Source organism: Chenopodium album, chromosome 21 (genome assembly GCF_948465745.1).
Source record: "Chenopodium album chromosome 21, dcCheAlbu1.1, whole genome shotgun sequence".
Classification (NCBI taxonomy): domain Eukaryota; kingdom Viridiplantae; phylum Streptophyta; class Magnoliopsida; order Caryophyllales; family Amaranthaceae; genus Chenopodium; species Chenopodium album.
This window is the reverse complement of record NC_137854.1, coordinates 28,416,980-28,444,001: the sequence shown is the minus strand read 5'-3', so window position 1 is coordinate 28,444,001 and position 27,022 is coordinate 28,416,980. Positions and strand designations below refer to the sequence as shown.

Below are 27,022 nucleotides of genomic sequence, written 5' to 3'. Positions count from 1 at the left end.
GAAGTATATTCATCCAAAAAATTATGCATCTGCAGATCTTATGCCGAATTAGAGCGAACTCACAGATTGTATTGCTTCGGATGAAGTTTTTTTGTTAAGGCTATTATCATTCGATTGCGCGATGTTATTTTTAGGATTTTATATATTTTTGTTGGAATTTTAAATTTCTCAAAAATTGATTGTAAGTGCCGTTTGGCTATTTCATAAATGAAATCTTTAATATTCCTGTCAAAAAAAAAAAAAAAAAAAAAAAAAAAACGTTAATTGCCTTTATCAAACCCTCATTAGGGTGCAAACATACATATCTCTACCATTTAAAAAGTATGAGAAAACACTTACGAATAGTGTGAGAACAATTTACCTATATGCCGCTATTCATATGATGCTAAATATTCTCTAAGATTTTCCTTGTGTGATTTAATGATTTAATTAACTCTTATGTATAGTATTTGGACACTTATAGTCTCTAAATTGTTCATTTACTTACTTGACTTCATTAATGTTAATTGACTTTTTTAAAACTCTAAAAAAAAAAAAAATAGTGTGCTGATATCTTTATCCTTAAAAAAAGTTGTTTACATATTTTCCTTTATTATGTTGCCAACAACTGAAAGATCTCTCTGGAAATGGCTAACTATGGTGCCGCATTGTGCACGCATTAGCTATAGTTTCATCAAAAATTTTGTTAGTCGGACCCACATCTAACAATTTGTAACCTAATTAAACTTATTTACACTCATTTTATCACATTAAAACATCTTACTATACTAAATTTTGATACTTTAAACCATAAATTAAAGCTAAATTTTTTAAAAATAATTGCTCCCAATTTAAAGTTTGATTTTGCCTTATTTAAAACCCCAATGTAGATTTTGTTTTCGGAGATTTCTTGGAAAATTACAATAAAATATGCAATAGAGAGCTCGAAACAACTTTAAAACAATGTATATTCCAGTAATATTGCCTAGAGAGTGAAAGTAGGGAGAAGTAAGAGATCTTGGTTACTTTGCCTTGAATGTTGTAATGAATGTAATTTGTCCCATCAATAAATGATTGAAGTATTAATAATGTTTCGGAGTGCATGCCCCCATGGTTTTGTGATAGGCCATCGTCGAGCCTACCAAGATAAATGTATCTTGGTCTCACTAACTAATAGCAAGGGTAAGAAAGGGTCGAACCCAAGAGAGGCATTGAATCATTCACAAAAATGCTACCGTTTAAATAAGCAAAATCAAGTCAAATTTGTTTGGTTATAATTAAGTAACTTCTATTGGTTCAATTCAATTAAAGACTAAAAGGAGATTAACAATATTAAGAGGGATTTAAGGCTCAGGTTATACAACTCAACCTCATCACAAAACACAATTAGCATGCAACAATCAAGGTGAATTACCGGATAAAATAGGAGAAGTAATCTAAGACACCCAACTACTCTCTCAAGCTAGAGGGATTACTTGAATCATGAATACAAGCTACTCTCATGGTTACAAATAATAAAACAAAAGCATAATCACAATGACATAAACATTACTTGGCTAGAAATTCCTATTCTCATGGCATTTCAAGTCAATTAAGCATAAGAGAGCTAACTCAAGTTCATCTCTTGATCCTTCATTGAGAAAGTTTGGATTTATAGTCCTAACATTGGCCAAATGCAAGAACCAACAAAGAAACCACTTAAGCTCAGCTAATTAACACCTCGAAATCACCAAATTATCACATGCAACAAGTTATTAGTGACTACATTGAGGGTTTTGCCTAAACCCTAGAAATTAGACTACTCATAATCCATGAAAATTAAAGCATTTAAAGATTTCAACCAATTCATGAACAAATTAAAACTAAGTATTAAACTAATTAACAATCTATGCATACAAGAATTAGCAGGTAATTAACAGCCAAGTAGAGAGAAGATAGAAGAAAATAGTAAGAAATAATTACTAAGAAGCTTCAAAGTGAGTAACAATGGTGAAACTTGTCTTCTATAATGATTTGGATTGAGATTTTCAAGCTAAGAATCTCAATCTAACTAATGATTTGCATTGAAGAGTTTTTTTGGAGTTCTAAGACTGTAAACTAAGAGAAAAGCTATAAAAACTTGGATGTCCGTACAAAAGAACCCTCGAAACTATTTATACTGCCTTAACTACATATTAAGCTTAGCTTCACAAAAGAAAAGTCATAGGATTTATCGGGCGCGGCCGTGGCAAGGCCTGGAGAGGTCGTGCCTTGCTGAGTCAAGTTAAAAAGGGGATGGAACTCAAGTTTTGGGGTGGAGAGGGCTCTCCAAATAGGTGGAGTGGTTGCGCCCCAAATGGAGCGGCCGCGCAACTATGTTGGAGATGCCTCTATGTTCTTCTCCAATTCTGCCAAGGGGAGGAAGGAACTTCAACAGTACAGGAAGGGGGAGAGTGCTCTCCAAATAGGTGGAGAAGGCGTGCCAGGTGGAGCGGACGCACACCTATGTTGGAGAGGTCGAACCTCGCTATTCTCTTGAACCTACAAAAGGAAGGTAGTATCTGCAGCTAGCTAGGGTGTGCAGAAATGGACCTGGACTAGAAAATCGACCGGGATCGGATCGGAATTGGACCGGACCGGACTAGGAGATTTCGGGTTGGTCTTCGGTCCTCACAATTTGGCAATTTTGGGTTTCCGGTTCGGTCCAGGTAAAAACCGAAATATTCCGGATCGGAAAGTGTATTTTTGTATTTTTTGGGTGAATATTTTGAATTTTATATTTAAATTTTAAAAAAATTTAGGTACAAAACTTGTAATTTATAAATTCTAGGTGTAAAATAGGAAAGCACGCAAATAAAAACAAGACGTTAAAAATGTATGTATATAATTATGATACTAAAATGCAAAAAAAAAAAAGATATAACCGGTCCATTCCAGTCCAAAACCGGACTGGATCGGAATAAACAGGTCTGGACCGAAACCTGGACCGGTTGATTACGGTCCGGTCCCGGTCCCCAAAAAAAGTCGATTCTAGGTTCCGATCCCGGTCCGGTTTTGGACCGGTGCACAACCCTATCTGCAGCAACAAGGCGGAGAGGCTTATTCGCTGACATGGAGTGGTCGCGCCATGTGGAGAAGCCGCGCCTCAATCAGGAGAGATCGCACCTTAATCAGGAGACATCGCTCCTCCTAATTTCTTCACTTTGCAAAATTGAGGCATGAACTTCTGGCTGGGCTTGGAGAGGCCTCTCCACTGACCAAAAGAGGTCGCGCTACTACTATCTCCAATTTATCTTCATTTCAATTCCTTTGCCTTGGCTTTGCCCTATCCTAATCTTGCTTCCAACTTCGGTTTAGCATCCATTGGCTTCAATTGGTCGTCTTTAGACCTAAAATCCCAACAAAAACACTAACAACCCGTGAAGCATATGGTATACAAAATTGTATTAAAATAGAGTAAAAGTGAACCAAAATACCAATTTATCAAGTAATCATTGTTCAATAACACCCAAAAATCATAATAAATAACAAGTTATCATTTTATGGCCTCAAAACGTGCGTAGTGATTGGCTGCCCTTGTGAGTGACATGTGTCTCGGGGTGTGATGTTATACGAGGTTGTTTCGTGATTGTGAGCTTTTGAGAATTTCATCATCATGTCCTATTGACATGTGTCATATTTGAATGATCACTTATGACTGAGTTGGTCACCACATGTCAACATGAGACTGGGCCACTTGTTGTCTTTATATTCATCCACATGGTTTGGGTAATTTACCCTAATCAACTTTAAAAATATTAATTCCCTCAACAAATTTACTTTTCACCGCAACTTAAGAAATTGAAAATTTCTCAAAGATATACATGAATCATTTACTATTTCAACTTGGCTAATTTACACATATTACTATAATAGGGTTTTATCAGCAGCAAATCGTAAGGCTTTAAATTTTGGGCTTAATTAATAAACTCGAACATGCATAAGTATGCTACTTCCTCCGTTCCAATAATATTATAGCAGTTACAATATTAGAAATTAGCACAACTATTGCAACATTTTCCAATTTGTACATATTTTCTTTCTATCTCTCTTCTCATTACACGGGCCCCTATTTTATGTCACTTTCCTTATCTTAAAGTTTTTGTCTCCCCCCATTATTGCAATATTTCTAGAACGGACAATAGTTGTTTTAATTTTTTACACCCTTTTTAAATATGTACTACCTCCGATTTTTTTTAATAGTTGATACATTTCTTTTATTACATTTGCCTTTTTTTTTTTTTCGCGGTGAGAAAGAGGGCCCTACCTATTCTTTCATTACGCGACATTTGCTAACACTCAATTTAAATTATTGTTTTGAAGATGGCACTAAGAACATTTACATTTAGACAATCCAAACAGGATCTCATGTGCCTATATTTTATCGTAGCTATAGATCACATTCGTTAGTTAAAGTGTAGCTTAGATATAATGCAAAAGTCAAAGGGTGACAACTAAAAAAAGAGAGGAATTATAAGCTTATAAAATAATTTTTTTTTTCATTCTCTCTCTATTTTATTTATTTATTTGAATGAAAATCAATTCCATGATCCCATGGTTCGGAGGTACCAGGTAAGGACTCCAGCCTCAAGAAGGCGCCTTTGCTCGGACCGAGAAGGAAGCTCTAACCAATTGAGTTGTCCTCCGCTCTCTACTTTTCAATTCTAAATTAAGGCTTTAATTTAAAGGTTAATTATTGAAATCATTATATATAAGCCACTTAGACGGAAAATTAGACAAAACTAAAGTTATTAGTACCAAGATCATATTCTGACTTTTATTCGGAGAATATCCAACAACTGATAGAAACAAAGTAATATTAGGTGTTTAGAGAGAAAAATAAACACAAAAAATTGGTTCCTTGACCCACCTACATGATAGAAAGGGTATACTGTGATTTATGAGAAAGGTAAGGTACAAAAATAAAAATAAAAAAAATCCCAACTACGAAGGGCAAGTGAAGTATCTTCCTTTATTCCTCCTGTTATCACAAACAATATGAGAATAAATCAAACACGATTAATCCATTCATGGTACCATAAAACAAGCAATGAATTTTTTATGTACTTTTTTTTGGGTTGGCTCAACCATCAATTACACTATGGCTACAGCCCGGGCGGCTAGGTACAGAATCATCTAACCTCTACGGTCCCTTGTTGGTAAAATGGCTTGGGAAATTAGTTATGTTACAAAAAATGTCTACAGAATCTAACAGAACTAATTCTATAAATATATTGAAACAAAATCCATGTTTTTGGCAGGTCCCAAGCTTTTATATTTTCCCTTTGAGGTCTTCGGCTACTTAGCCGCAACTGAGTACCTGAGTACTTCTCTGAGTTCATTCTTTCGAAGAACTTGTCTGCTCATCCGTCTTCTTACCCAAGGCAACTCTTCATCAAACCAGGTTGTCATAATTCTTTATACGTATATTGCAGTTGCTTTTCAAGGATAAGGAGAAAGAGTTATCAAAATGTCTTCTTTCGCACAACTGGCTTCCTTACTTCTTTCTTTGCAGTTGAAGTGGATCCCGGCATGGATATTCCAGAGACTAAATCCTTTATTCTGTAGAGTACCAGGAAATAAAAAAAAGTTACTAAAGATGGAATCTCAGGACAATGAGTCTCTAAGGAGTGAAGGGAGAGGAATTTGGGAGGGACACCCAGTGGATAGCACTACCTTGGTATACTCATGAAAAGAAGTATCACCGAAACTCCAACAACAAGAGGGAAAACTGGGGCTGCCGTTAATTCCTGTGAGAAAAAAGTACCAAGTAAATTGTAAAAACAAACATTAGTTCCCAGACATGAAACAGAGCTACAGTCTCAAGAGTCCATTAAGCTTGGCACCAACCTGTATTTGAATATCCTCTTTTATTCTGTATTGGAGAGGGCCAACATGTATATGTCTATGCTTCTCTATGTCGACCTCAATAACGTCTGATATAAATTTGTGGGTGCTTAAAGGGAGAGCAGATCGAAGCTGCAGCAAGTGCTTACCCTTGGGCAAGTCTTTAACCTGGAAGAAGCGTGATAGTGGCAGGGGAAAGGAAGACTTGACTTTTGATGGCTCACCAGCTGACTTGACCTCCACCCAAAGATGAGAATCTAATTCAGCATTTCTTTCACCCTCAACATGGCAACTCAAAATGCTTCTCTCAGGCTCTTCAAAAACTACAAAGTCCAACTCCTTGATGTCCTCAAAGCCAACCTAAGATCAAATCAGTGGAAAGCAAATCGATACATCAATGAATGTAAGAACAAATATACTAAGTATATTAGATAAAGTCCCAAGGAAAGCTTATTAGTATGAAACACGTGCTCTCTTTACGATTTCAGAATGGAAATTCACTTGTGCTATACTATAGGGTCATAGGCAAATAAAATTTCAACAAGAAACCCAAGATAGTATATCTGTTGTTAGGAGGAGGTGAAGTCAACACTAAAGCTGTAAGAGGATCATAAATTTCAAATCCCAGTTTAAACCATAGCAGCATATACTCAAGTCAACAAGAACGAATAGCACTTTGAATAACCATAATCAATAATAAAGTGTTCATTAGTTTTATAACCACACAAGAGAGGTGGGGTAGGTGTTTCATCCATAACTAAGGGCTCGACTTTACAGTTGCAAATGATATAAGACATACCTTCACAGTGATAGATTCTGGAGATGCGCGCTCAATTCCAGCCCCGGGTAAATCATTCTTTTTAGCTACCTTGATTATATAGGTCGTGTCTGGTAGAAGTCCTCGTAATCGATAGAATCCGAATGAATCAGTAGTTGTTTCCTCATAATAGCCTTTTGATTCTGCTCGTGCCTCAATTGAGATACCTTCTCTAGGTTGGCCGGACAACAAAGTAATCACGCCCATAGCACTACAGGAAGCAAACTTTTAGATTCAAGGGAATGTAGGTACTAAAAATAGAAATGAGATAGGATTTTAAGGAATGCAAAACCAAAAAAAGTAAAACGCAAATCGAATTGCCTAGTAGAGGCAACCTCATCATCTTAATAAAGAAAAATTAGGTTATTCTCATAGGTGTTACGAAAAATTGCTAACCAATGTCCTAGTTCAGACCATATTAAAGAAAAACTATCATCGGAAAGAAGCATAGAAAGACCAATATTGAGATTCTTGCACTCGCTATGAAAACCTTCAGACTGCCCTTTTCTGTCCTCCAGAACAAAGGATATGAAATAGGTTATAGCTTCCTTTGTGTCTAGTTGTCTACCCATCACGCAGGCATGCTGATCCGTATGCAGCACATACAAAGAGCTCTGCCACTTCAGAAGGTTTTCACTGGTTATGTAAGATCTTCTAGCGCTCATCATTCTATTTTATTCAGTCTCCAATGATCATCAAATTCTTCCGTTTCAAAATTATCATATTTATGTCCAAGTTTCCATTTTATGATTAGAACCAACAGGTCATTTAGTTTGAGCTTGTGAGACACACACTAGTGTTTTGCTTTCATTAATGTCATTGGTGCTAGAAATATATATTTACATGGACTGAAGGGAAATTTACCATGAATAATAAGCACCCCCTCTATCAAAGTGTTACCTAAACATATGATGCAAATCCACCAAAGATAATGTCAAACCTGTAAGCAACACGAGTGGCTTCAAAAACAACTTCTTTAGACTCTCCTGATCCAAGTTCAATTGGCTGTGCACGTGGAGAGAAAGCATATTCCTGCAAGTGACTTATTTTTTAGTGACAGGGGCAGAAGGTTGCATAAACATAAGCCTCAAAGAGCAATGCATACAAATCAAGAAACCAGCAGCCAATTGTCAAGTTAGGGACAGCCGATGCAATAAATTATCATTCCTATAATGACTACGTCATTGGTTTTCAAGCATAAACCATAATTCAATAGAACCCAATGACCCCATCCCACCCCCTCGAGATGAAGTTACTCAACAAAAACAAGTAAAGGAAATAATCTCAATCTGAGAAGCTCAAGTCCTGACTAGAAAGACTCTCAGACTAAAGCATATTTAAAATATGCCACAAATTAGATAAGAGTAATAACAATAAAAAAAAATATTTTATAAAAAAAGAAAAGAAAAAGATCTTATCAGATCATTTAAGTTTTTAACTGTAACCACTACAAAGACTTACTTATAAGATCAAATGACAGATTATTGCCTGTAATAGGTCAATGAGCTTCGAGGATGTACCTTTAGCAAAGGACGAAGATAGAAACTTCCAGGGAACAAGTTCTCAAAAGCAAAATGGCCACCAACTCCTGTTATGGAGTTGTTCCTGTAGCCATCATCACCACTTAGTGATAATAAAGCTGAAGGAAATGGCTCCTCGGTGACTTCTTTAGAGTATGTATGCACAGATATTTGACCAAGCTTCTGACAGGAAAAGGAATGAGGTCCAACAGCTTTCAGATGATAGCCAGGCTGCAAGGAATAGGAAACTCATCATGATCCACCAAGTAGGCAAAATATAATTACCCAATAATGACTACTCTACTATTTTGACGAGAACAGAGCTGAAATTTTATCAATCACTCAATGGGCTTAAGTCAGCCAATACAATTTCAGAAATGCTATAGAGTCAGGTTTTCGCAGAGTATGTGTGGAGAATGACTACTCTACTAATGAATAAGTAGGCAAAACATAATGTTTTAACTAAGAAGTAAAAAACTGTCATCTTTTAATGTTCATCATGTCTTTGAATTTACAATTAACAAACAGTAGATGGCTAAATAAAACACAATGAAAACATGGGATAGCATCTTCCTCAGAGGCCAGTTGTGGGAGATAGTGCGACTCGTGCAGTGCTTGTTATTTTGTCCAGTGTTAAGATTTAGGTCAAATTAACACTACTCCACTCACCATATTCCATATTCTGTTATCCCAGTGTCAATGTTGGACTTTAGACCTATTGTTTGTTCTGTACCATATAAAGCCATTACTAAAACGCTAAGCATGAGGTTGAATCACGTCGCTGCAGGATATTGTCAAAGTGTCAAGTTTTTTTTATTGTGTTTTTCGTTTTCAATCTAATAAACATTTGGGTTTTGCCAGAGAATAGTCTTATGAGTCATGAGACTACATAAATAAGCACACATTGACCATTCCAATCCATCATTCATATTCTACCCAGGGGCCTGATTGATGACCTTAAGAACCCTTATAACGAATTCCACAATACTCCTACCTCAACAATATAGGATTAAAAGTGGATTAGTTATTCATTTCATTTCTTTATATTTTATTTTATTATAATAAGAGCCTAAGGAGGGTGTCACTCTTTCATTTCTTTATATTTTCTTTTATTATAATAAGAGCCTAAGGAGGGTGTCACTCATACAATCCAGGATACTTCAGGCTATCATGTGTAATATTATCCATGAAAGAAAGAAGATAGGCAATTGTCATCTTAGCAGCACATGCACCAGCATCAAAGCGCAGATGATTCGGACAAAATTAACCCAAAACAAAGAGGATTATCATACTGGAATAGGTGTCACACAGAAACATATATATATATATATAAAGGTAATTACAGATGTTAGTGTTACAGATTCATCAAACACGACATTAACTTAATTACATTGGTTTCAAAATTAAAATAATAAATCACTATAGGAGATAACTAACCTTTGAAGCTTCCAAGGTGTAACTTATATCATCATATAAAGGACCCCCTACAAAGACACCATCAGATCCAGTTGAAGTTTCAAGAGCTAATTCACCCTTCTTAAGTGGAGCATTATGGCTATCTCCAGCAGCTATTATCCTGACACTTACACCAGAAATAGAGGGTGAAACAGATCCTTCAATATAGAGACCCAGTCGACCAGTGAATGAAGGAACTGAGCCTTGGCAACCATCATGTGTAACTGCGATCTGAAAAATACAGGTGGTTATTTGGAAGCCATGAAAGAGAAATCTTTATAGAGTTATACCATACCAATCCCAGCTTACCTGATGTTGTCTAGGGTAGAACAAAATTTTCTTTAAACCATTTGTACTCGAAGATGTGGCTGAAGTCAAGGTTCTGCAGCAGCAAACACAAGTCAATCAGAAACAAAACTGTTTTGAAGGAGCAAAATTATAACAACAGAGGAAGGAAGAATAAAGGCAAATGATGACTGGTCAGAAACCTTTTTCATGAAACTTACAAAAACATAATTAAGGTTAAAACATGTTTTGGAACCAAACAAGTTCAATCCAGATTAGAATTATGTACTTTGTATTTTAATTACACTCACTCTATCCAAATCGTCCACCTTTTTATTTAGGTTTATCCCATATATTATTCTCTTTGGTCATCAATGAACATGTACCCAAACAACATTTTCTACACTAACTTATACGGTAAAATTCCCACACATTTATTGTACATTACAATATTTGTGATAGGTCAGAATGGACAATATCTTTACCGAGAGCTAAACCCTAGCCTTCGTAAAAACCAGTCATTCCATGGTTCCAATCCAAGGACAGGTCATGCTCACTATGATAATGTTCTCTTCACCTTTAAAAGGTAAAATCAATTTCTTTTATTATTATTAAAAATAAATTTCAGTCAGTAAAAAATCTGTTTGAATTATTAAAAATAAGTTGTATTTGGTACAATAAATAACTTCAAAGAACAAATTAAACATTAAATCAGTAAAAAATCAGTTACGATAAGTAAAAATAAGTTTTAATCAGTGAAAATCGGTTTTAATCAGTACAAATAAGTTTTAATCCATAGAATCAGTAAAAAATAGGTGAAGGTGTATGGCTTAATGCTAATGTATATAGTTATACTAATGTTTCAAAACTAAAACTAACACGACAAAGTTTCTAAAGGATATTCAGTGCACAGCTTAGCTTGATGACATGGCGTTCTAATTTCAAATTGGTGATTCAATAGATGGAATCATGGCAAACAAACTGCATCACAGTAAGACCTTTAATTTTTTTTCGTTTTATTTTTTTTATTTTTTTATTTTTTTTTTTGTGGAAAGACAATAGTAGGATTTTACTCCAAATCAAGATCCGCTAAGGCTAGGAGGCCTTGTGGTATGTTTCCAATACAAACAAATTCAGCACAACTACGGGTATCCCATCTTGCCATTAGATGGGCAACCGTATTTCCTGCTGTTTTGTGTTGTAAGGTTTCCAAAAATAATGCTCATCTCCACTCTCTACAAGATATCCTGAAGATGCATACCCAAAAAAAGGTTTTTATCTTACCATGGAGATCAACCCAATTGTGGGCCAAAAATTTGAAAAGACATGTGCACATGTCATACATGAAAGAGATAGAACTAGCTTTCTAAGAAAAAGTTGGTGGTTCTTGGCCAAGAGCTTTCTAAAGTGTCTCTCCATTGATAACCACATAAGATATTGTTGGGATAGAACTAGCCCTCCAATTTTTTCCTTATATTATACTTTTAAAAAAAGTGGAACTATTGGACCAGAAAAGCTCATGAATATTAAATAGACCCTTCATCAGATTCACTTTTACCAGCACTTCCCAAGTACAAAATAATTATCACCTTCTGCCAGAAGAGATTTCTTTAATTTCAATATTCTTATCTTCATGGCTCGTCTAAGGTGCTGACAAAGCAAGACACTTAGTTTAAGTAAGAATTATACATAAGGCCACAAATTAAGACATAACACATAAGCCTAGTTTGAATTTACACACCCACACAAAATAAATTAATTAAAAAATCTTACAAATATATGACATTCCTAACCATAATCAAATGCATGGGAATGTACATGCCACATATACATTGGAATGGGAGATATACCTCGAGTCACTTGGAATAATTGTAATTTTCTGCCCAGGATTTACCCACATAGAATATTCATATAGAGCAACCTCTGTTTCATCACTTTGATCAGGTAAAAGCTTGGCAATTGTTCCATCAGCAAGAACATTGCCATTTTCAAAGACGTCAATAACAACGCTCTCTGGAAGTTCAGCAGATGTCACTGACGTACGATCAACATTGATTTGTCCTTTCACAAGATACTTCTCCCCTTTCAAGTGAACAGGCTGCATATAAAGTTGATTTAAAAAAAACATGGTCACAAATAAAATTTAAGCAGAAAGAAGTTAAAAAATCAATTTAATTAAACAGTAAAATAAGCAACACACCATCAGATTTGCTGTATCAATGCTGATGGAAGAGCTCCCAAAGAAAATGCAAGAGTTGACAAACTCTAATTTATTTAACCCTGGAGACTCCACACACAAGCGCTGCAAGCCTTTCTGTAGGAGAAAATTAGTAAGTCAATGACCAATCAATGAAGGCTTAAGAACTCTACATAAGGGTATGTGGCTGAGTGCTTATAACAACCTTAATTTTCAAAGGCAGAGACTCTCCATCTGGCTGAATCATCCGAGCATCTACATCATGTGAAGAAGTAACATCAACCCAGTAACCTTTATGAGAAAACAAAATCCCTTCAACATCCTCTGTGCCAACATCAACATCGATAGAACTCTGCTCCCAACACCATCTATCTACTTCTATGGCAGTATCAGCAGGAGCATACTTGACCTATTGTATAGATACATCACCAGAAAGAAAGAAATCCAATTAAATATACATTTGGAACACATCTGAGTCAAAATCATCACAATTACAATTGTCCCACACCTTAATTCAAAAGGTTATAAATTTATAATTAAACTGCATTTGTTTGAAGTTTAAGTACCACATAAATTTTAAAAAATGAAAAGATCAATCAATCAATCAAAGCCTTAATCCCATAAGTGGGTCGGCTAACATGAACCAAATTTGATTATTCCGTGTAGTCATCAACATAAACCTTCTTCCTCCATCTCTTACGGTCCAATGCTTCATTCTCATGCAAATCCATAAACCTCATATCCTTCCTAACTCCTTCCAACCAAGTCATTTTTGGTCTCCCTCTCCCTCGTTTAAGCCCTCCATGGTCCCACTCTTCCACCCTTTTGACCGGTGCACCTTCCGGTCTCCGTCTTACATGCACAAACCAACGCAGATGGTTTTCTCTTAGTTTATCTGCAATGCCCGCCACACCTACTTTCTTGCGAATAACCTCATTTCTGATTCTATCTCTTAGAGTGTTCCACACATCCATCTTAGCATGCGCATTTCCGTAACCTCCATCTTTTTAATGTCCTCCTTCTTGGAAGCCCAACATTTTGTACCATAGAGCAACACTGGTCTTATGGCAGTCCTATAGAATATTCCCTTCAACTGTAAAGTAATACTTCGGTCACATAACACTCCCGTGGCTGCTCTCCATTTAAGCCACCCTGACTTAATCCTATGGGCCACATCTTGAAGAATGGTAGACCCAAGATACTAAAACATTCACTCATAGTCAAATCCTTTCCATCCAAACTCACCACTTCATTGTTTGTTCCTCTTTAAGTACCAAAACGACAAACCAAATATTCAGTCTTACTCCGACTTAGCTTAAACCCTCTAGATTCCAACCTTTGCCTCCATTGCTCCAACTTGGCACTAACCTCATCCTTAATTTCATCTACCAATACGACATCATCCGCGAACAACAGACACCATGGAACCTCATCTTGAATTGGTCTAGTTACTTCATCTAGAACCGTTGCAAAAAGAAAATGACCTAATGACTTAATGCAATCCAATTGTAATAGGAAAATCTTTTGTCAACCCTCCACATGTCCTTACATTTGTTGACACATCCCGATACATATCCTTCACCAGGTCCACACACCTTGGTAGAATACCTTTCTTCAACATTGCCCACCAAAGTACCTCTCTTGGCACCTTGTCATATGCCTTCTCTAAATCAATAAACACCATATGAAGATCCTTCTTCTTTACCCTATAAAACTCCATCATTTATCTTATCAAATGGATTGCTTCCATAGTATATCTCCCAGGCTTAAAACCAAATTGGTTATCCGAAATGCTTGTGCATGCCCTCAACCTTTGTTCAATCACTCTTTTCCACAGCTTCATAGTGTGGCTCATAAGCTTGATCCCTCGATAGTTAGAACAATCTTGAGCATCTCCTTTGTTTTTATAGACTGGGACTAAGGTGCTCTTCCTCCAATCTTGCGGAATCCTTGTGGCCCTCCTTATCTTGTTGAAAAGATCTGTTAACCAATCTTACCCAAACACCTCCACACCTCTATTGGTATTCTATTAGGCCAACTGCCTTCTTAGGCTTCATCTTCTTCAGTGCAATCTCCACCTCTACTCTCCTAATCCTCTACACATACTCCATGTTGATTTCTTCATCCCTCACGGAGGTATCTCCTGTCACAACTCCATTACTTCCATTAAACAATTCATTTGGTTCTTATCTATGACACACTTCACCATACCAATATCCTTCCTTGCCTCTTATCTTCTCTTTGCCATTTTATAAATGATCTTTTCTCCCTCCTTGGAGTCAAGTTTTTCATAAACCTCCTGATAAGTCTTTTCTTTTGCTTGACGAACAGCTTCCTTTGCCTTACTCTTAGCCTCCTTATACGCTGCAAAGGTTTCGTCACTCCTACATTTTCCCAATGCTTGATAGAATACCCTTTTTTGCCTAATTACTGCTTTCACTTCTTCATTCCACCACGAAGTATCTCTTTGTATCAAAGCTCTTCCCCTTGATTTCCCCTAAAACCTCTTTGGCCACTCTCATAACCAAGTCATATCTGGGTCCACCTCTCAAACTCAATCCGCCTCCTTAATTTGTAAAAACCTTAGCATTTGCATCCCTTAGGGTCCACCATCTTATCCTTGGCTCCTCTTATCTCTCTTTATTCTTCGCCTTCTCTTTCAAACGAATAGTCATAACCAAAAGTCGGTGTTGGGTGACCACACTCTCTCTTGGGATGACCTTGCAGTTTAAGCAACTTTGTCTATTCGTGCTCCTTGTGAGCAGGAAGTCTATTTGTGTTGTATTCGCTCTACTCCGGAAAGTTATCAAGTGTGAATCCTTCTTCTTAAACAAAGTATTAGCCAATATTAAATCATATAATAGGGATAATCCATAATAGCTTCACCACCTGCGTCCCTCTGCCCATACCCGAAGCCTCCATAGACACTCTCGTAGCCATCTCGACTCACCCCAACGTGCCCATTTAAATCACCACATAGCAACTTTACCCTTATCAACCTATCATTCTTCCGATAGACCTCGATCACCTCTTTCGGCAACCTCTCATCGAGAATAACACCAACACTGTTCCTAGCTCCACCATTTCTTATCCAACGTACCACACCTTATAACCCAAAATCAGGCCTCGAGCTCCTCCACCTTGTCTCTCGAAGGCACATGATATTTACGTGTCTTCTCTTCATCACTTCTACCAATTCTGCTGATTCCCCCATAAGAGACCCCACATTCCAAGAACCAATCCGCAAACAAGCGTCTTTTCTCCAACGCTCTCTTATACCACGCTCCCTCCTGATCTCGACTGCAAGCCCTTGATCATTTGACACCACACTTGGGCAATGTGGTGCGTTGCTTCCGGGCAACGACCTAGCAACCCTTGCATACTTATCACTGCACCCGGGTCTGTGAAGTGCAGCGCGTCGCTCAGTAGGGGACGCCCCAATGGCACGCCCTTGCTCATTTGACACCACACTTGGGCAATGTGGCGCGTCGCTTCCGGGCGACGACCTAGCAACCCTTGCATACTTATCACTACACCCGAGTCTAGGAAGTGCAGCGCGTCGCTGAGTAGGGAACGCCCCCACGAAAATATCAGTTTGGCTCATGACATGGGATGTGACAAAGTTTTACACTTGTCACTGGCGGAGTTTCAAAAAATGAAAAGACATAACATAAAATAGATACGTAGTATAAAAAGCCTTGAACATGAGTTACTTTATGATGAACATTCCATCATAGCGGAAACAAACCATGTCCATACTAAATAATTTCAAAGGGATCAGGACAAAGTAATGCACAATATGTGCATAAAATGGATATACTATGACACATGAGCATAAACACAAAACAATTATGGAGAAAATCACAGCATGATCTCATTTCATCAAAGTAAATCACTAGTTCTAGAATGCTAAATCAGGTATCAGCTGTGTCATGTTGTCCTTGCAGACCATGCTACACAATTACGAAATAACCAAGTAACACAGTTTGGATCTGCATGTTATAATAAAATATGGAAAGAATTGCATCCATGCCAAAATGGAATTTGAGAGCACTTCACACACATGTGTTCCAAGGTTGGAGACAGACACGTTACGAATCTGACATTCTTCAACCTAGATCATAACAACTTAGCACAGATACATGCATGGCTTTTGTACAGTTATTAAAACAGAATTTATATTACCATCAATTCAAGGTTCTTGCTTTCAATTAGATACCTACATTCACCTGAAAATAATAGTTTACTTTGTACGAAGTCACTAATATTGCATATGATAGGAAAAAAACAATTAACTTTAAATTAAAATAGCATTTTGCTATTTCCAAACATGAGAGTGTGGATCTTTGGCATCCCAACAGCCAAACAAAAAGAACCTTTATCACTGTAGAAATATGAGGTATATTCACATTATTCTGAATGAATAATAATTGAAAGCACTGAATAAAATCTAACAAAAAATTAACAGGTACCCTAAAAATAGCAATCGCTTCACCCTCTTAAATAGTTGAAATCGCATAGCATAAATTAAAAGCAAAGTGTAAAACAAAAACAACATGACAATATGTTCTGCATTAGCAAGGAGTGAATTTAATTTATGATGAGTTTTAGTAATGATGGTTTCTAGACCTCATAGGATGACAGACTAAATGCAAGTAATATACCTCAATCCTGTACTTTCCAGGGAAGACATCCGAAAAAGTAAATTTGTTATGCTCATCAGTCAATCTGATGGTCCTCCCTTTGTTACTTTTACCCAGTCTCACAAGTGTGATGGAAATAGATGAGCCACATCTCTCCTTACACACGACCTCTCCGTGAATTTTCACTTGTGCCTGAAAGTTTGTTAATTTTGAAATCAGATAATGCTGATAAAACATTCTATTGCTTAATAAGAACAGATTTACTCAATGAAGCAGGAACTCAAAGCAGAGGTTATTTAAAAGCATCAATTAAAAACAAAGTGGACAAACTTCCAATAAAATTTCATACTTGCCCCTAGCACTCCAGCCAGCATCAAAATTGTACTTATATGTATTATGAGGAGATGGTTAGAGCATAAAATAAGCTCAAATAATTAAGCTAAAAGCGTAAGTATATATTCAAGGAAACAAACCAAAAGAAATCATACACATGTCATACGACTAGAAATTTATGGAGAATGACCTACCTGAGAGAATTCAATATTCAGAAGTGGACTTCTAACACTGACATCAGTATAAGGAGGCAAAAACACAAGTTCCGGAGCATTCTCCGGTGTAGATGCCATGGCAGACAGACGATAGTCACCTGGTGGAACCTACATAATGTAAAAGTGAGATATGATTGTTTAAAACAAGTCAGTCAGATATAATAGGTCAAATCAGAGAAAATCAATTTGACTTTAGCCAGAAGATCAATTAGGAGTTTAGGACTGCAAATATGCAACGATGAATGGTTCATAACCAGACAGCAACAATAAGGAAAACAAAAGGTTAAAAGCTACATATTACAGATAATTGACATAGTTAAGTTACCATCAACATCATTAGATAAGCCAATCAGCCACATCTTAGCATCAGAAACAAAGCAAAGAATTTTTATTAGCCCAATATCCTAGGCAGTGGCCAATTTATTTCACACCCAGTTACAAGAAACTTTTTTGTTATGGGATTTTACCAAATAATTATAAAAAAAAAATAATAATAAAATAAAACAACTGAGAATTTTTTTTCAAAAAATACTGAAATCTTCACAATTATCATGAAACTCCAGGTTCCATCTGCAATTGGATCAAATTCACAGATAATAATTTTCTTTCATATTTAAACAAGAAGAATGACTAATTTCCAGCAAAACTATAAAAACAAGAATATTCAGACCACTGATTTCATTACTGTCAGTCTAATTTCAACCTGCAGGGCAAAAATCAACTCTAAATGCCAAGTAGAGTTATAGCTTCCATTTTCTGTTACTGGAATGTAATGAAAGAACCTGATGCCACACATAAAAGAGTGAAAACAAGCAACTATGCAGGTTCATGCAATAATCAGGTTGCTGACAATCCATGTTTGCATATCCATAAGGACTTCTCAACATGTTATACTAATTATCAGGAAAGATATGCTTAAAATATAGGTAAAAGGAAGTTAAATCATTTCAAGCATACCTGAAAACAGAAATTTCCATTTTGATCTGCCTGTCTCACTTGAGGTTTAACATTCTCTGGTCCATGGGTTAAAGCCACCTACAATTTAATAAATACAATAAGTAGAATCAGCAATTTGAATAATTGTAATAATAGACATTAGTAGGATATCAATACATGCTCAATCAGAAAGGATGATACAATTTCCTAACAAAACAATAAAAGAACCAGGTGTGCCCACATTAAAATATGAAGAAAAAAAACTTAAAAGTTAAAACCCTCTGAATATCTCTCTATTCCTGAATATTTCAAAGCCAAGGATTTGTCCAGTAAGGGAAAAACTAGTTAAAGGGCCAATAGGGGAAAAACATCCTCAACCAAATAAGTTAAAGGGCCAATAGGGAAAAAACACGAAAATATGTTATCACATTATCACACAACTATTACCCATGTCATGAGGTCATGACAGGATATGACACTATTATGCAGCAAATGCTCTGAACAACTTGTCATACAACAAGTGGAACAAGAAATGCTTTTCTATTTTTTATTTTTTTGAAAGTGAAGAAGAAATGCTTTGAAAAGGTAACAGGAGCACAAACAAAAGAGCTGATGTTGAAAATGGTTCAAAATGCAGGTTTGGCCAATATTGTGGAAAAAGTTGCGGTTATGGTAGACAAGGTTAGGATCACGATTGTCGTGGTTCTAAATACTTCTAATTAAGCCTTAGAGTTTGAATACAATAAGTGTGTAATACTTGTACTATTGTACTTTTTAAGAAAAATTAAATTTTATTGAGAGAGAAAAAAAAAAAAAAAAACTTAGTCCTTGAACAAATAAAATATTGTGGAAGTAAACTCTCTGAATACCATGCATTAAATGATCTCATACACCTGAATAATGTGTTCTTGAAAGGCGAAAAAAAAAAAAAAGTTCAATGGTCAAACTTGAAAGTGACACTAATGGTCTAACTGCTTTTGCTATTTCCATTGTAACAATTTATTGGATGTGGAGAGACCTGATTCTGTGAAAGAAAGAAATCCCCACCAGGTGTACAGACCAGAAAACCTCACATCTGGAATACTCTTTAAATCACAACCTTATTCTCTCACAAGATAACTCATCTATCTCTCTTCTACCCAAAAAAGCACTGGCCTACATCTCCACCCTTATTTTACAAGATGAAGCCATGGAAGAAAAAACTAGAGCAGGCGCTTCATTCCTCTCAAAACCATACAAATCTGGATTCGATCAATTCAGGTGATCTAACGCCTTGGTTCGGGCAATTCAGAGTTGAATCAGGTGAATTAGCCAAAAATGCATCCCTTATTAAAGGCCGTTACAAACCGGGAAATTTTGTATTGGCAAACTTGAATCCCATTACAAACCAGTGTTGACAGCTTTCAAGGAGATGCAGATTTACACAATTTCACTCTAGCTAGTAGAAACCAGTTGATAGAGTACTTCTAAAAAGCCACAAAATTGAACACAATATTTAAGGAGAGGAGAAAGAAATTGTTGTTGGTTCACATGGGTTACTTTATCACCCTTTGAGAGCACATAAAAGATTGTCCTCGTATACACTGTATAAGGGTAATTCAATTAATGTGACTACTAAAAGCTTACCAAATAAAGTATAGGTCATGTAACATGCCTTTTCTAGTTTAGGAATGTCAGTCAAGTAATTAAAGATGGAGGAAGTATTATTTAAAAAGGAAAGAGTTGCCTTTAGGAAATAAAGAAATCTTTGGCCATTTAGAGCACCAGTAATCCTTTGGAATTGGGTGCTCTAATATACCTTCAGATGTGATGCGGTGATGCCCAACAGGTTTAGCCCAAATCTCCTCCCTCATATAACTTAAGTGTCCGTACATACGGTACGATTATTTGCTCATTTAATCCTGACTATGCTCTCCGGTCTCCATAACAAGGAGCATAAAGGCTACAAAGTTCCAGTTTCAGTTAGCTACAGACATAATAGTCTAGGATGTTAAAGATTTACAGTCACATATATGCCTCCTTGAATTCGTTTACTTTTCTCGTTTGATTAGCAATATAGAGTAAGTTTAAAGGACAAGCTCAATTGGCAAGTCGATGAAATGGATGGTTTTGAGACAGCAATTAGAATCAGTGATGGTAGGAGCTAGCTACAACAGTTTTCCATGAAAATTGCACACATGGGTGTCTTCAGGATAAAAAACACTCAGGTATTCACGTAATCAATCAAATCAGGAAAACAATGAGGACACCAGAAGAAAAGAGGTACGAGGTTTTAAATCAAGCTTGAGGAACGCTAGCAGAAAAGTGAAGAGAGTGAATTTCCAGCAAAAAATCAGATACGATGAGATGTAAAAAGGTTCCAAAATACACTCGCCTAGCCATGTTTTAATTTGAAGAATCACATCCAGAAACTCAATATGCAACCAAAATTTCAACAGCGCTCAAGTAAAGCTTGTAAAGCTCTCTCTCAACACAAAAGAAAAAGAACAGTGAAGATGATATGTTTTTCTCATGCTTCATTCAGACATCCCCAAAAACTTATCATGGTTAGGAACCAAAGAAGAAGTAAATAACCAATTAACCATGATATGAAGAAGATACATATGACAGCTTCCACTTACCAAGTGATATAATAATAAGTCATCTGGCTTCTAACAATATGCACACATAAGAGAAAAATCTGAACCTACCTTAGCCTTGTATCCAGCATCAGCCATCCGCACGTAACCACAAACATCATAAGAAACTGCTCTGATATCAGGGATAGAAGCCATATTGGGTAGAACCTAGCATTAACATAAGTAATCATGAAACCTGTTAATCATTACCCCGTAATCAAGTATTACAAAAATAAAATTGCGTTTCACCCAGATAAGTAAAGAAGGAAAAATAAATAAAGGTGTTCCGCTCAAAACAAGCTAAAAAAAATTAACAGCCGTTTAGTAGGTGGTAATTGGCAATGGATCTGTGCTTGATTTATGTAAGAAAAAGTAACATACAATGTCCATGGCAATGAAATTCCGACCCAAACATGTGATTGTCTTCATATTTTTTTATTAGCACTTAATAGTTAATACCAACAATTAAGTGATAATGAATGGTAATAAAGATTTATGATGAAAAAGTGATATGAGGTGGTGAACAAGCATCACCATGGATAAGGACATGGGACTTTCTTTACAAAATTATATATAAATCTATTACCATTACTGCCATTTATGAACTCCTACCAAAAGGGTTGTAAGAGTTTCTTACCAAGAAATCCCTTAAGATTTCAAACTTGTAATGCTTCTTGTGGGCTTCAATTGCATAATGATTTGAAGTAACCTGAAATAATTATCATAAAGATCTTAGAAATTATATCAAACACATGACCATTCTTTGCAGCATCAAAGAATATAAAGCAGCAAAGAGAGAGCAATAGCTTAAGGTTCAAATATGACTTAAAGTGGAGTCTAAACATCTAAAATCCCTATCCATTACTCCCTCCGTGCCCTAATACAAAGCCTCATTTCCCTTTTGGGTAAACCAAAATACAATGTCTCTTTCTATTTAAAGGTTGTATTTTTGACATTATTACCCTCTTCTTTATGAGTTGTCATTTTTTTTCCTTTACTTTTTTGTACTTTTAACATCAATTTCCACCGCTTTCTCTCTCTATCTCTTCAATTATTCTCAACTACTTTTTCTTTCTCTCTATCTCTGCCTAACCCCACATGCACATATGTACTTTAATCATTAGTTTTAAGAAATTTACAACTTTCTTTCCCGCGCAAAAACCAAAAGAGGCTTTGTATTAAGGGACGGAAGGAGTATTATTTATCGCACTTTCTTTCTTCCCCTTGAACATCTTTTATTTTGAGGTATCAAAGATGTTCTGCTAAATCATTATAGAAACTTGCATGAATGTTAACAGACATCCAACTTGGGAAATTATAATAGACAGCGGGAATAATACTTGTTAGTATATATGATAACCGTTAGAACTATGGCAAGAAAATGTGATAAAGCATGGTTTGAAAGAGGAGAGGGGGTATTATCTCTAATTCTCTATTATATAAGTTAAGATGGGGTTGTGGTGTCCACCTAAAAAGACCACAACACCCCTCTTCCTTCAAAATTGGAATTAAGATAATAAAAATCAATCAATCAGCGAAGATTAAAAAAAAAATAAAAAAAAAACAAAAATAAAAAACAAACAAATTAATCAATTAGCAAATAAAAAGGAAAGATTAATCAACTAGCAAATAAAAAGGAAAGATTAATTAATCAGCAAAAAAATATATAATAAATAATTACTTGAATTAAGTCCAAAAATAAATATATAACTTTATTTATTTCATGTCTTTACCATCAATCAATATTTTATATCAATCAAGTATTTTTTACAATCAAAATCATTTTCCATAAATAATCAACTTAATATATGATTATATATTAGTAATTCTGATATTGTTTTACAAGACCCACATTAGTATTTGATTTTCATATGCCAATGATGAAATACTGTCAATCCAATTCATACCATCTACATTGTTAGTCGGGGCACTAAGCCCAACTATCTACCATCATCCTTTCATCTACATTTTTTACTTTTACCACCAAAAAAATCAAAAAATTGTTTTTTACGGCCAAAACTTTTAAAAGTTTTATTTTACCGCTTGCCGTCAAAAATCTGATGGAATTTTTTAAATTCTTTGATTTTCGTGCCAAACACGTGGTCTTTAGGGGTTTTGAAGGGCATTTTGGCCCTTTGGATCCAATTTGAGGTCGGAATTGTCAAAAAATAATCAAAAATGCCTCGTTTTGCATGTTTAAAAATACCTCGATTTGCGTAAAACACGCAAAATGAGGTATTTCCTATCATTTTTTTTATCAATTTTGACCTCAAATTGGACTCGTGGGGCCAAAATTCCCCCTAAACTTATGAAGAACATGTTTTGCGCACGAAAAGCAAAAAAAATTATTTAAACCGTTAGACTTAACGGTTTTTTTAACGGTAGGTGGTAAAAAAAAAAATTTTGAATTTTATTTGGTGGTAAAATAAACTTTTAAAAGTTAAGGTGGTAAAAAAACAATTTCTTGATTTTTTTTTGGTGGTAAAAGTAAAAAAATCCTTATATTTATTTTCATAAAATATTTTATCTTGAACACTTTTTACCTTATATATGTGTGACAAAATCTTAATAAATAGTTAAAATAAATATTTAAAACAAAAAAAAAATGTCATGCGTGCATACAGTGCTAGTTTTACTTATAAAACAAATATCCAAGAAAACAAAAATAATTAGCAACATCAGAAAATACAAAGCTGGTAGCTACTAGAGAGCACTTAAGATGCAACAAAGCTCATTATTGTTAAGGCAGAAGATTGAACCTTGGAAAACAAGTAAAGGCCAAGTTCATGTTCAGCCAAATGAATGAGAAAATTATAGTGCAAGAGATATAGATGAAACACATTAAATTTCAGCAAATTTTTTGATGAACATGTTAGTGCAGACTCATGTCTATTCCAATTAAATCTCAACAACCACTAGACTATAACAATTTAATAATAGAATGTTGAACAATATATCATACAAGCTCTGAAGAAAAAAAATCCCCGCAGCTGGACATTTCAAGCATACTACTCAAAAAAGGGAAAATTAACCTCCATATGAGAGGTATAATTATCATGTTACTTGCATGAGATACCTGATCAAGAGTAAAATATCCATTTTCATCAGTGAAGGATCTTTCTTGACCATCTACAAAAACTTTAGCACCATCCACTCCAGCACCATTTCCATCCACTACTCTGCCGCCTATTGAAAATCCAGTCACCTAAAGAAATAAAAACCACACATTAGTTTAGAATCCTGTACAGCTAAACCAAAAGGTGAAAAGATAAAAATCATAAATCAAGGATTACAAAATTGAAGAATATTCATCACACAACAAAGCAGATGACGTTTAGCCTCGAGAGATATTCATAGTTTTAGTAATTGACATAAAGTGACAATATCCCAATTTCCTCTTGCTAATCTAATGTATTTCTCGGTAACACGTTATTATGGAGACCTAAGTTCTCAAATCTGTCTTACAAACATGTGCACGCCCTCTATCAACAAGAATACAAAAGCACAAAAAGGATACTGGTGGTCTACAAGGCCATGAGATCTAGGTACATGTAAGATCACTTCACAAAATGAAAATAGTGATACAACATTCTTGTTGTGATGAAATTAATCAAAGGGAAATTCTACACGGTGGCCTCAAGGATTCCATTTTTCTACATGGAAGACGAACTTTTTTCCAACTCTCTTAAGTGGCACCAAGGTTTTGAAAAATTAAGCATAGTGCCCATTATTTGATTTTTTGGCTAACTTTTTTAGTTTTTGGTTAACCATAAGTTAAAAAATAATAATAATAAAAAAAAAAATAAAAAAAGAAAACCACCAGCCACCCATGGTAGTCGGCACGTGTCGTACCTACTGCACTCAATGCCGGCTCGCCTTAACCCCCACCCTCGGTGCCGACGCACCTAGAAACCCCCTCCCTCGTTGTCAGCGCTACCCCGACCACCCTCATTTCACCTTCCCTAACCAATCCCATAACCCCAACCAATCAAAAACCCCTAAAAGAAGCCGGAAAAGTCCAGCTGCCCCTCCCCCTCCACACGAAACCCTAGCATCGACCTTATTGAGGTGTGGGGGAGGGGCGGCCAGACTTTTCCAGCGAATTTTTGGGGTTTTTGGAGGGTGGAGGTTCGCACTTTAGGTTACCAGATTGGCATGGTTAGGGTCGGGTTACGGTGGTTGGGGAAGGAGAAGGCAGGGAGGTCGAGGTGGCGCCGAGGGAAGGGATCTGGGAGCGCCGGTGACAGGCGATAGTAGGGTTCGGCTGGTGGCTAGGTGGTGGCTGAGTGGTGGTTTTAATTTTTTTGCTTATAGTTAACCAAGAAATAAAAAAGTTAGCCATTAAGGGCCTGTTCACATTTACTAAACTGAGCTGAATTGATTGGAGCTGAACTGAACTGATTGGAACTGAATTGAACTGAACTGAATTGAGCTGAAATGAATATTTTATGTGAGAGGGAAATTAAGAGCTGAACTGAACTGACTGAACTGATTGGAACTGAACTGAATTGAACTGAAATTAAGTAAATGTGAACAGGCCCTAAACCTAAAAAAGGCCACTATGCTTAATTTTTCAAAAATTGGGTGCCACTTAAAAGAGTTGGAAAAAAGTTCGTCTTCCACGTAGAAAAATTAAAACCTTGAGGCCACCATGTAGAATTTTTCTAAATCAAACATCAAAAACTCAAACTCCCCTTCAAGCTCAGTTCACATAGATGCCCTCACATTCACCTTCAACACAAGAACCAGCGAGGTAGCTAAGCTGCCAATGCAGCTGCCAGCAATAAGCCATTACCAGTTGCATAACCTAATCATAGGTAGCCTACACCTGAACCAGGAAACATTAAACATGGTGATGACACCAGATTTTCAACATTCACTAGCATTTTAAGGGTCCATGAAATGTTTTTATGTCTTCAATCCAATCAGTTTCAAGCTGTTCCACAATAATACTCAATCCACGATAGGTTAATTCAACCCTAGTTAGGATGTTGGTTGTCTAATAAAATCTTTTTGAAATATGAATGTGTATAGAGAAGAGAAAATTAAACAAGGCATGAGATTGTTGTGGGCTGCCGGGCTGGCAAGGGTTGGAGTACCCAAAGTCCTTGTTCTTCCAACACAAAATAAACTGATTTTGTAAGCAATACATTCAGAACTAGACCCTAATATTCACTAATCCCCTCTGCAAATTTCTTTCTACATCATTGAAACTTCAGCACGTCAGCACACGGAAAAAGCTTGAAACTCATAAAAGAACAAATTTTAGAACACACTTCTTAAATTCATAAATCAAATACACATCAAAGCAAAATAATAAAAACACTGCATAATCTCCAATTATAGACCCAAGAAAAATCAGGTAATCATAGAATAACTCAAAAATGCAAAACTTTTATGGAAGCAAACATGTTCAGAAAAGAGGGAAAGAGTTTGCAGGTTTAGGATTTTAGGACACATATTTTGGATTATATAGATTGAGACAAATTGCAATATTGCCATTCACGTCCAGGAGGCCAGACCCCTTGAAAAATCCAAATTTGTTTCTGAGCTAATAGTACATCTGTAAACACACGCATATACCAGTAAACACTCTCACACATCCATGCATATGTGTGTGTGTATAGAACTGTAAACAACTAAAGATACACACATGCCATCAAAGTCATAGTACCTGGAACTTCTGCTGTAAAGTAACATGGGAATGCTCAACAGCTATAGCCACAGTGGGTGGTGATATGTCAAAAACTGTGTTTTCCCCCTTGTAATAAGGAACAAGCTCATAATCCCCTGCAAAAAACAAGAGCAAAATGACCATTGACAAGAATCAAAATCAAGGATAATACTCGTAGCAGTCTCCGGAAGATTAGGTATAAGAGGCAGTCTGGTCAAATAATTGAGATCAATAATAGACTATATTGTTCCTACTACTGAAGGACATACTTTGCAATAAACTCACTGTTTCACTCTGTCTCTGGCCTTTGACCATGACAATATGAGTGTCTGACAAAGAATAATATTAACTGTAGATGTACACAAGTATACTAGGAGTAGTAGTTCCATGTCAACCATAACTTGCACTTTCCAAATTTACCTTCTTACTAATGCAATGGTTATATTGTTTAACCTTTAGTGAGGCCATATATGGAATCATCTACT

At 36.0% G+C, this 27,022-nt stretch overlaps 1 protein-coding gene across 1 annotated transcript in view; it reads right to left on the bottom strand.

Annotated features, from left to right (window-relative positions):
• Window positions 1-4,946: 4,946 nt before the first annotated feature.
• LOC145601116 (uncharacterized) overlaps window positions 4,947-27,022 on the bottom strand; it is a 28,583-nt gene continuing 6,507 nt past the window's right edge. The window contains exons 10-27 of the mRNA XM_081657058.1: window positions 26,538-26,653; window positions 23,940-24,068; window positions 21,501-21,572; window positions 20,936-21,031; window positions 18,267-18,344; window positions 17,289-17,417; window positions 16,783-16,953; window positions 12,324-12,527; window positions 12,122-12,235; window positions 11,772-12,019; window positions 9,946-10,018; window positions 9,619-9,867; window positions 8,182-8,412; window positions 7,602-7,693; window positions 6,644-6,872; window positions 5,848-6,204; window positions 5,674-5,747; window positions 4,947-5,559 (exon numbers count right to left, since the gene is read on the bottom strand). Coding sequence (XP_081513184.1) covers window positions 5,463-5,559; window positions 5,674-5,747; window positions 5,848-6,204; window positions 6,644-6,872; window positions 7,602-7,693; window positions 8,182-8,412; window positions 9,619-9,867; window positions 9,946-10,018; window positions 11,772-12,019; window positions 12,122-12,235; window positions 12,324-12,527; window positions 16,783-16,953; window positions 17,289-17,417; window positions 18,267-18,344; window positions 20,936-21,031; window positions 21,501-21,572; window positions 23,940-24,068; window positions 26,538-26,653 — 2,759 coding nt within the window. The 3' untranslated portion in view covers window positions 4,947-5,462. The remainder of the gene's footprint in view (window positions 5,560-5,673; window positions 5,748-5,847; window positions 6,205-6,643; window positions 6,873-7,601; window positions 7,694-8,181; window positions 8,413-9,618; window positions 9,868-9,945; window positions 10,019-11,771; window positions 12,020-12,121; window positions 12,236-12,323; window positions 12,528-16,782; window positions 16,954-17,288; window positions 17,418-18,266; window positions 18,345-20,935; window positions 21,032-21,500; window positions 21,573-23,939; window positions 24,069-26,537; window positions 26,654-27,022) is intronic.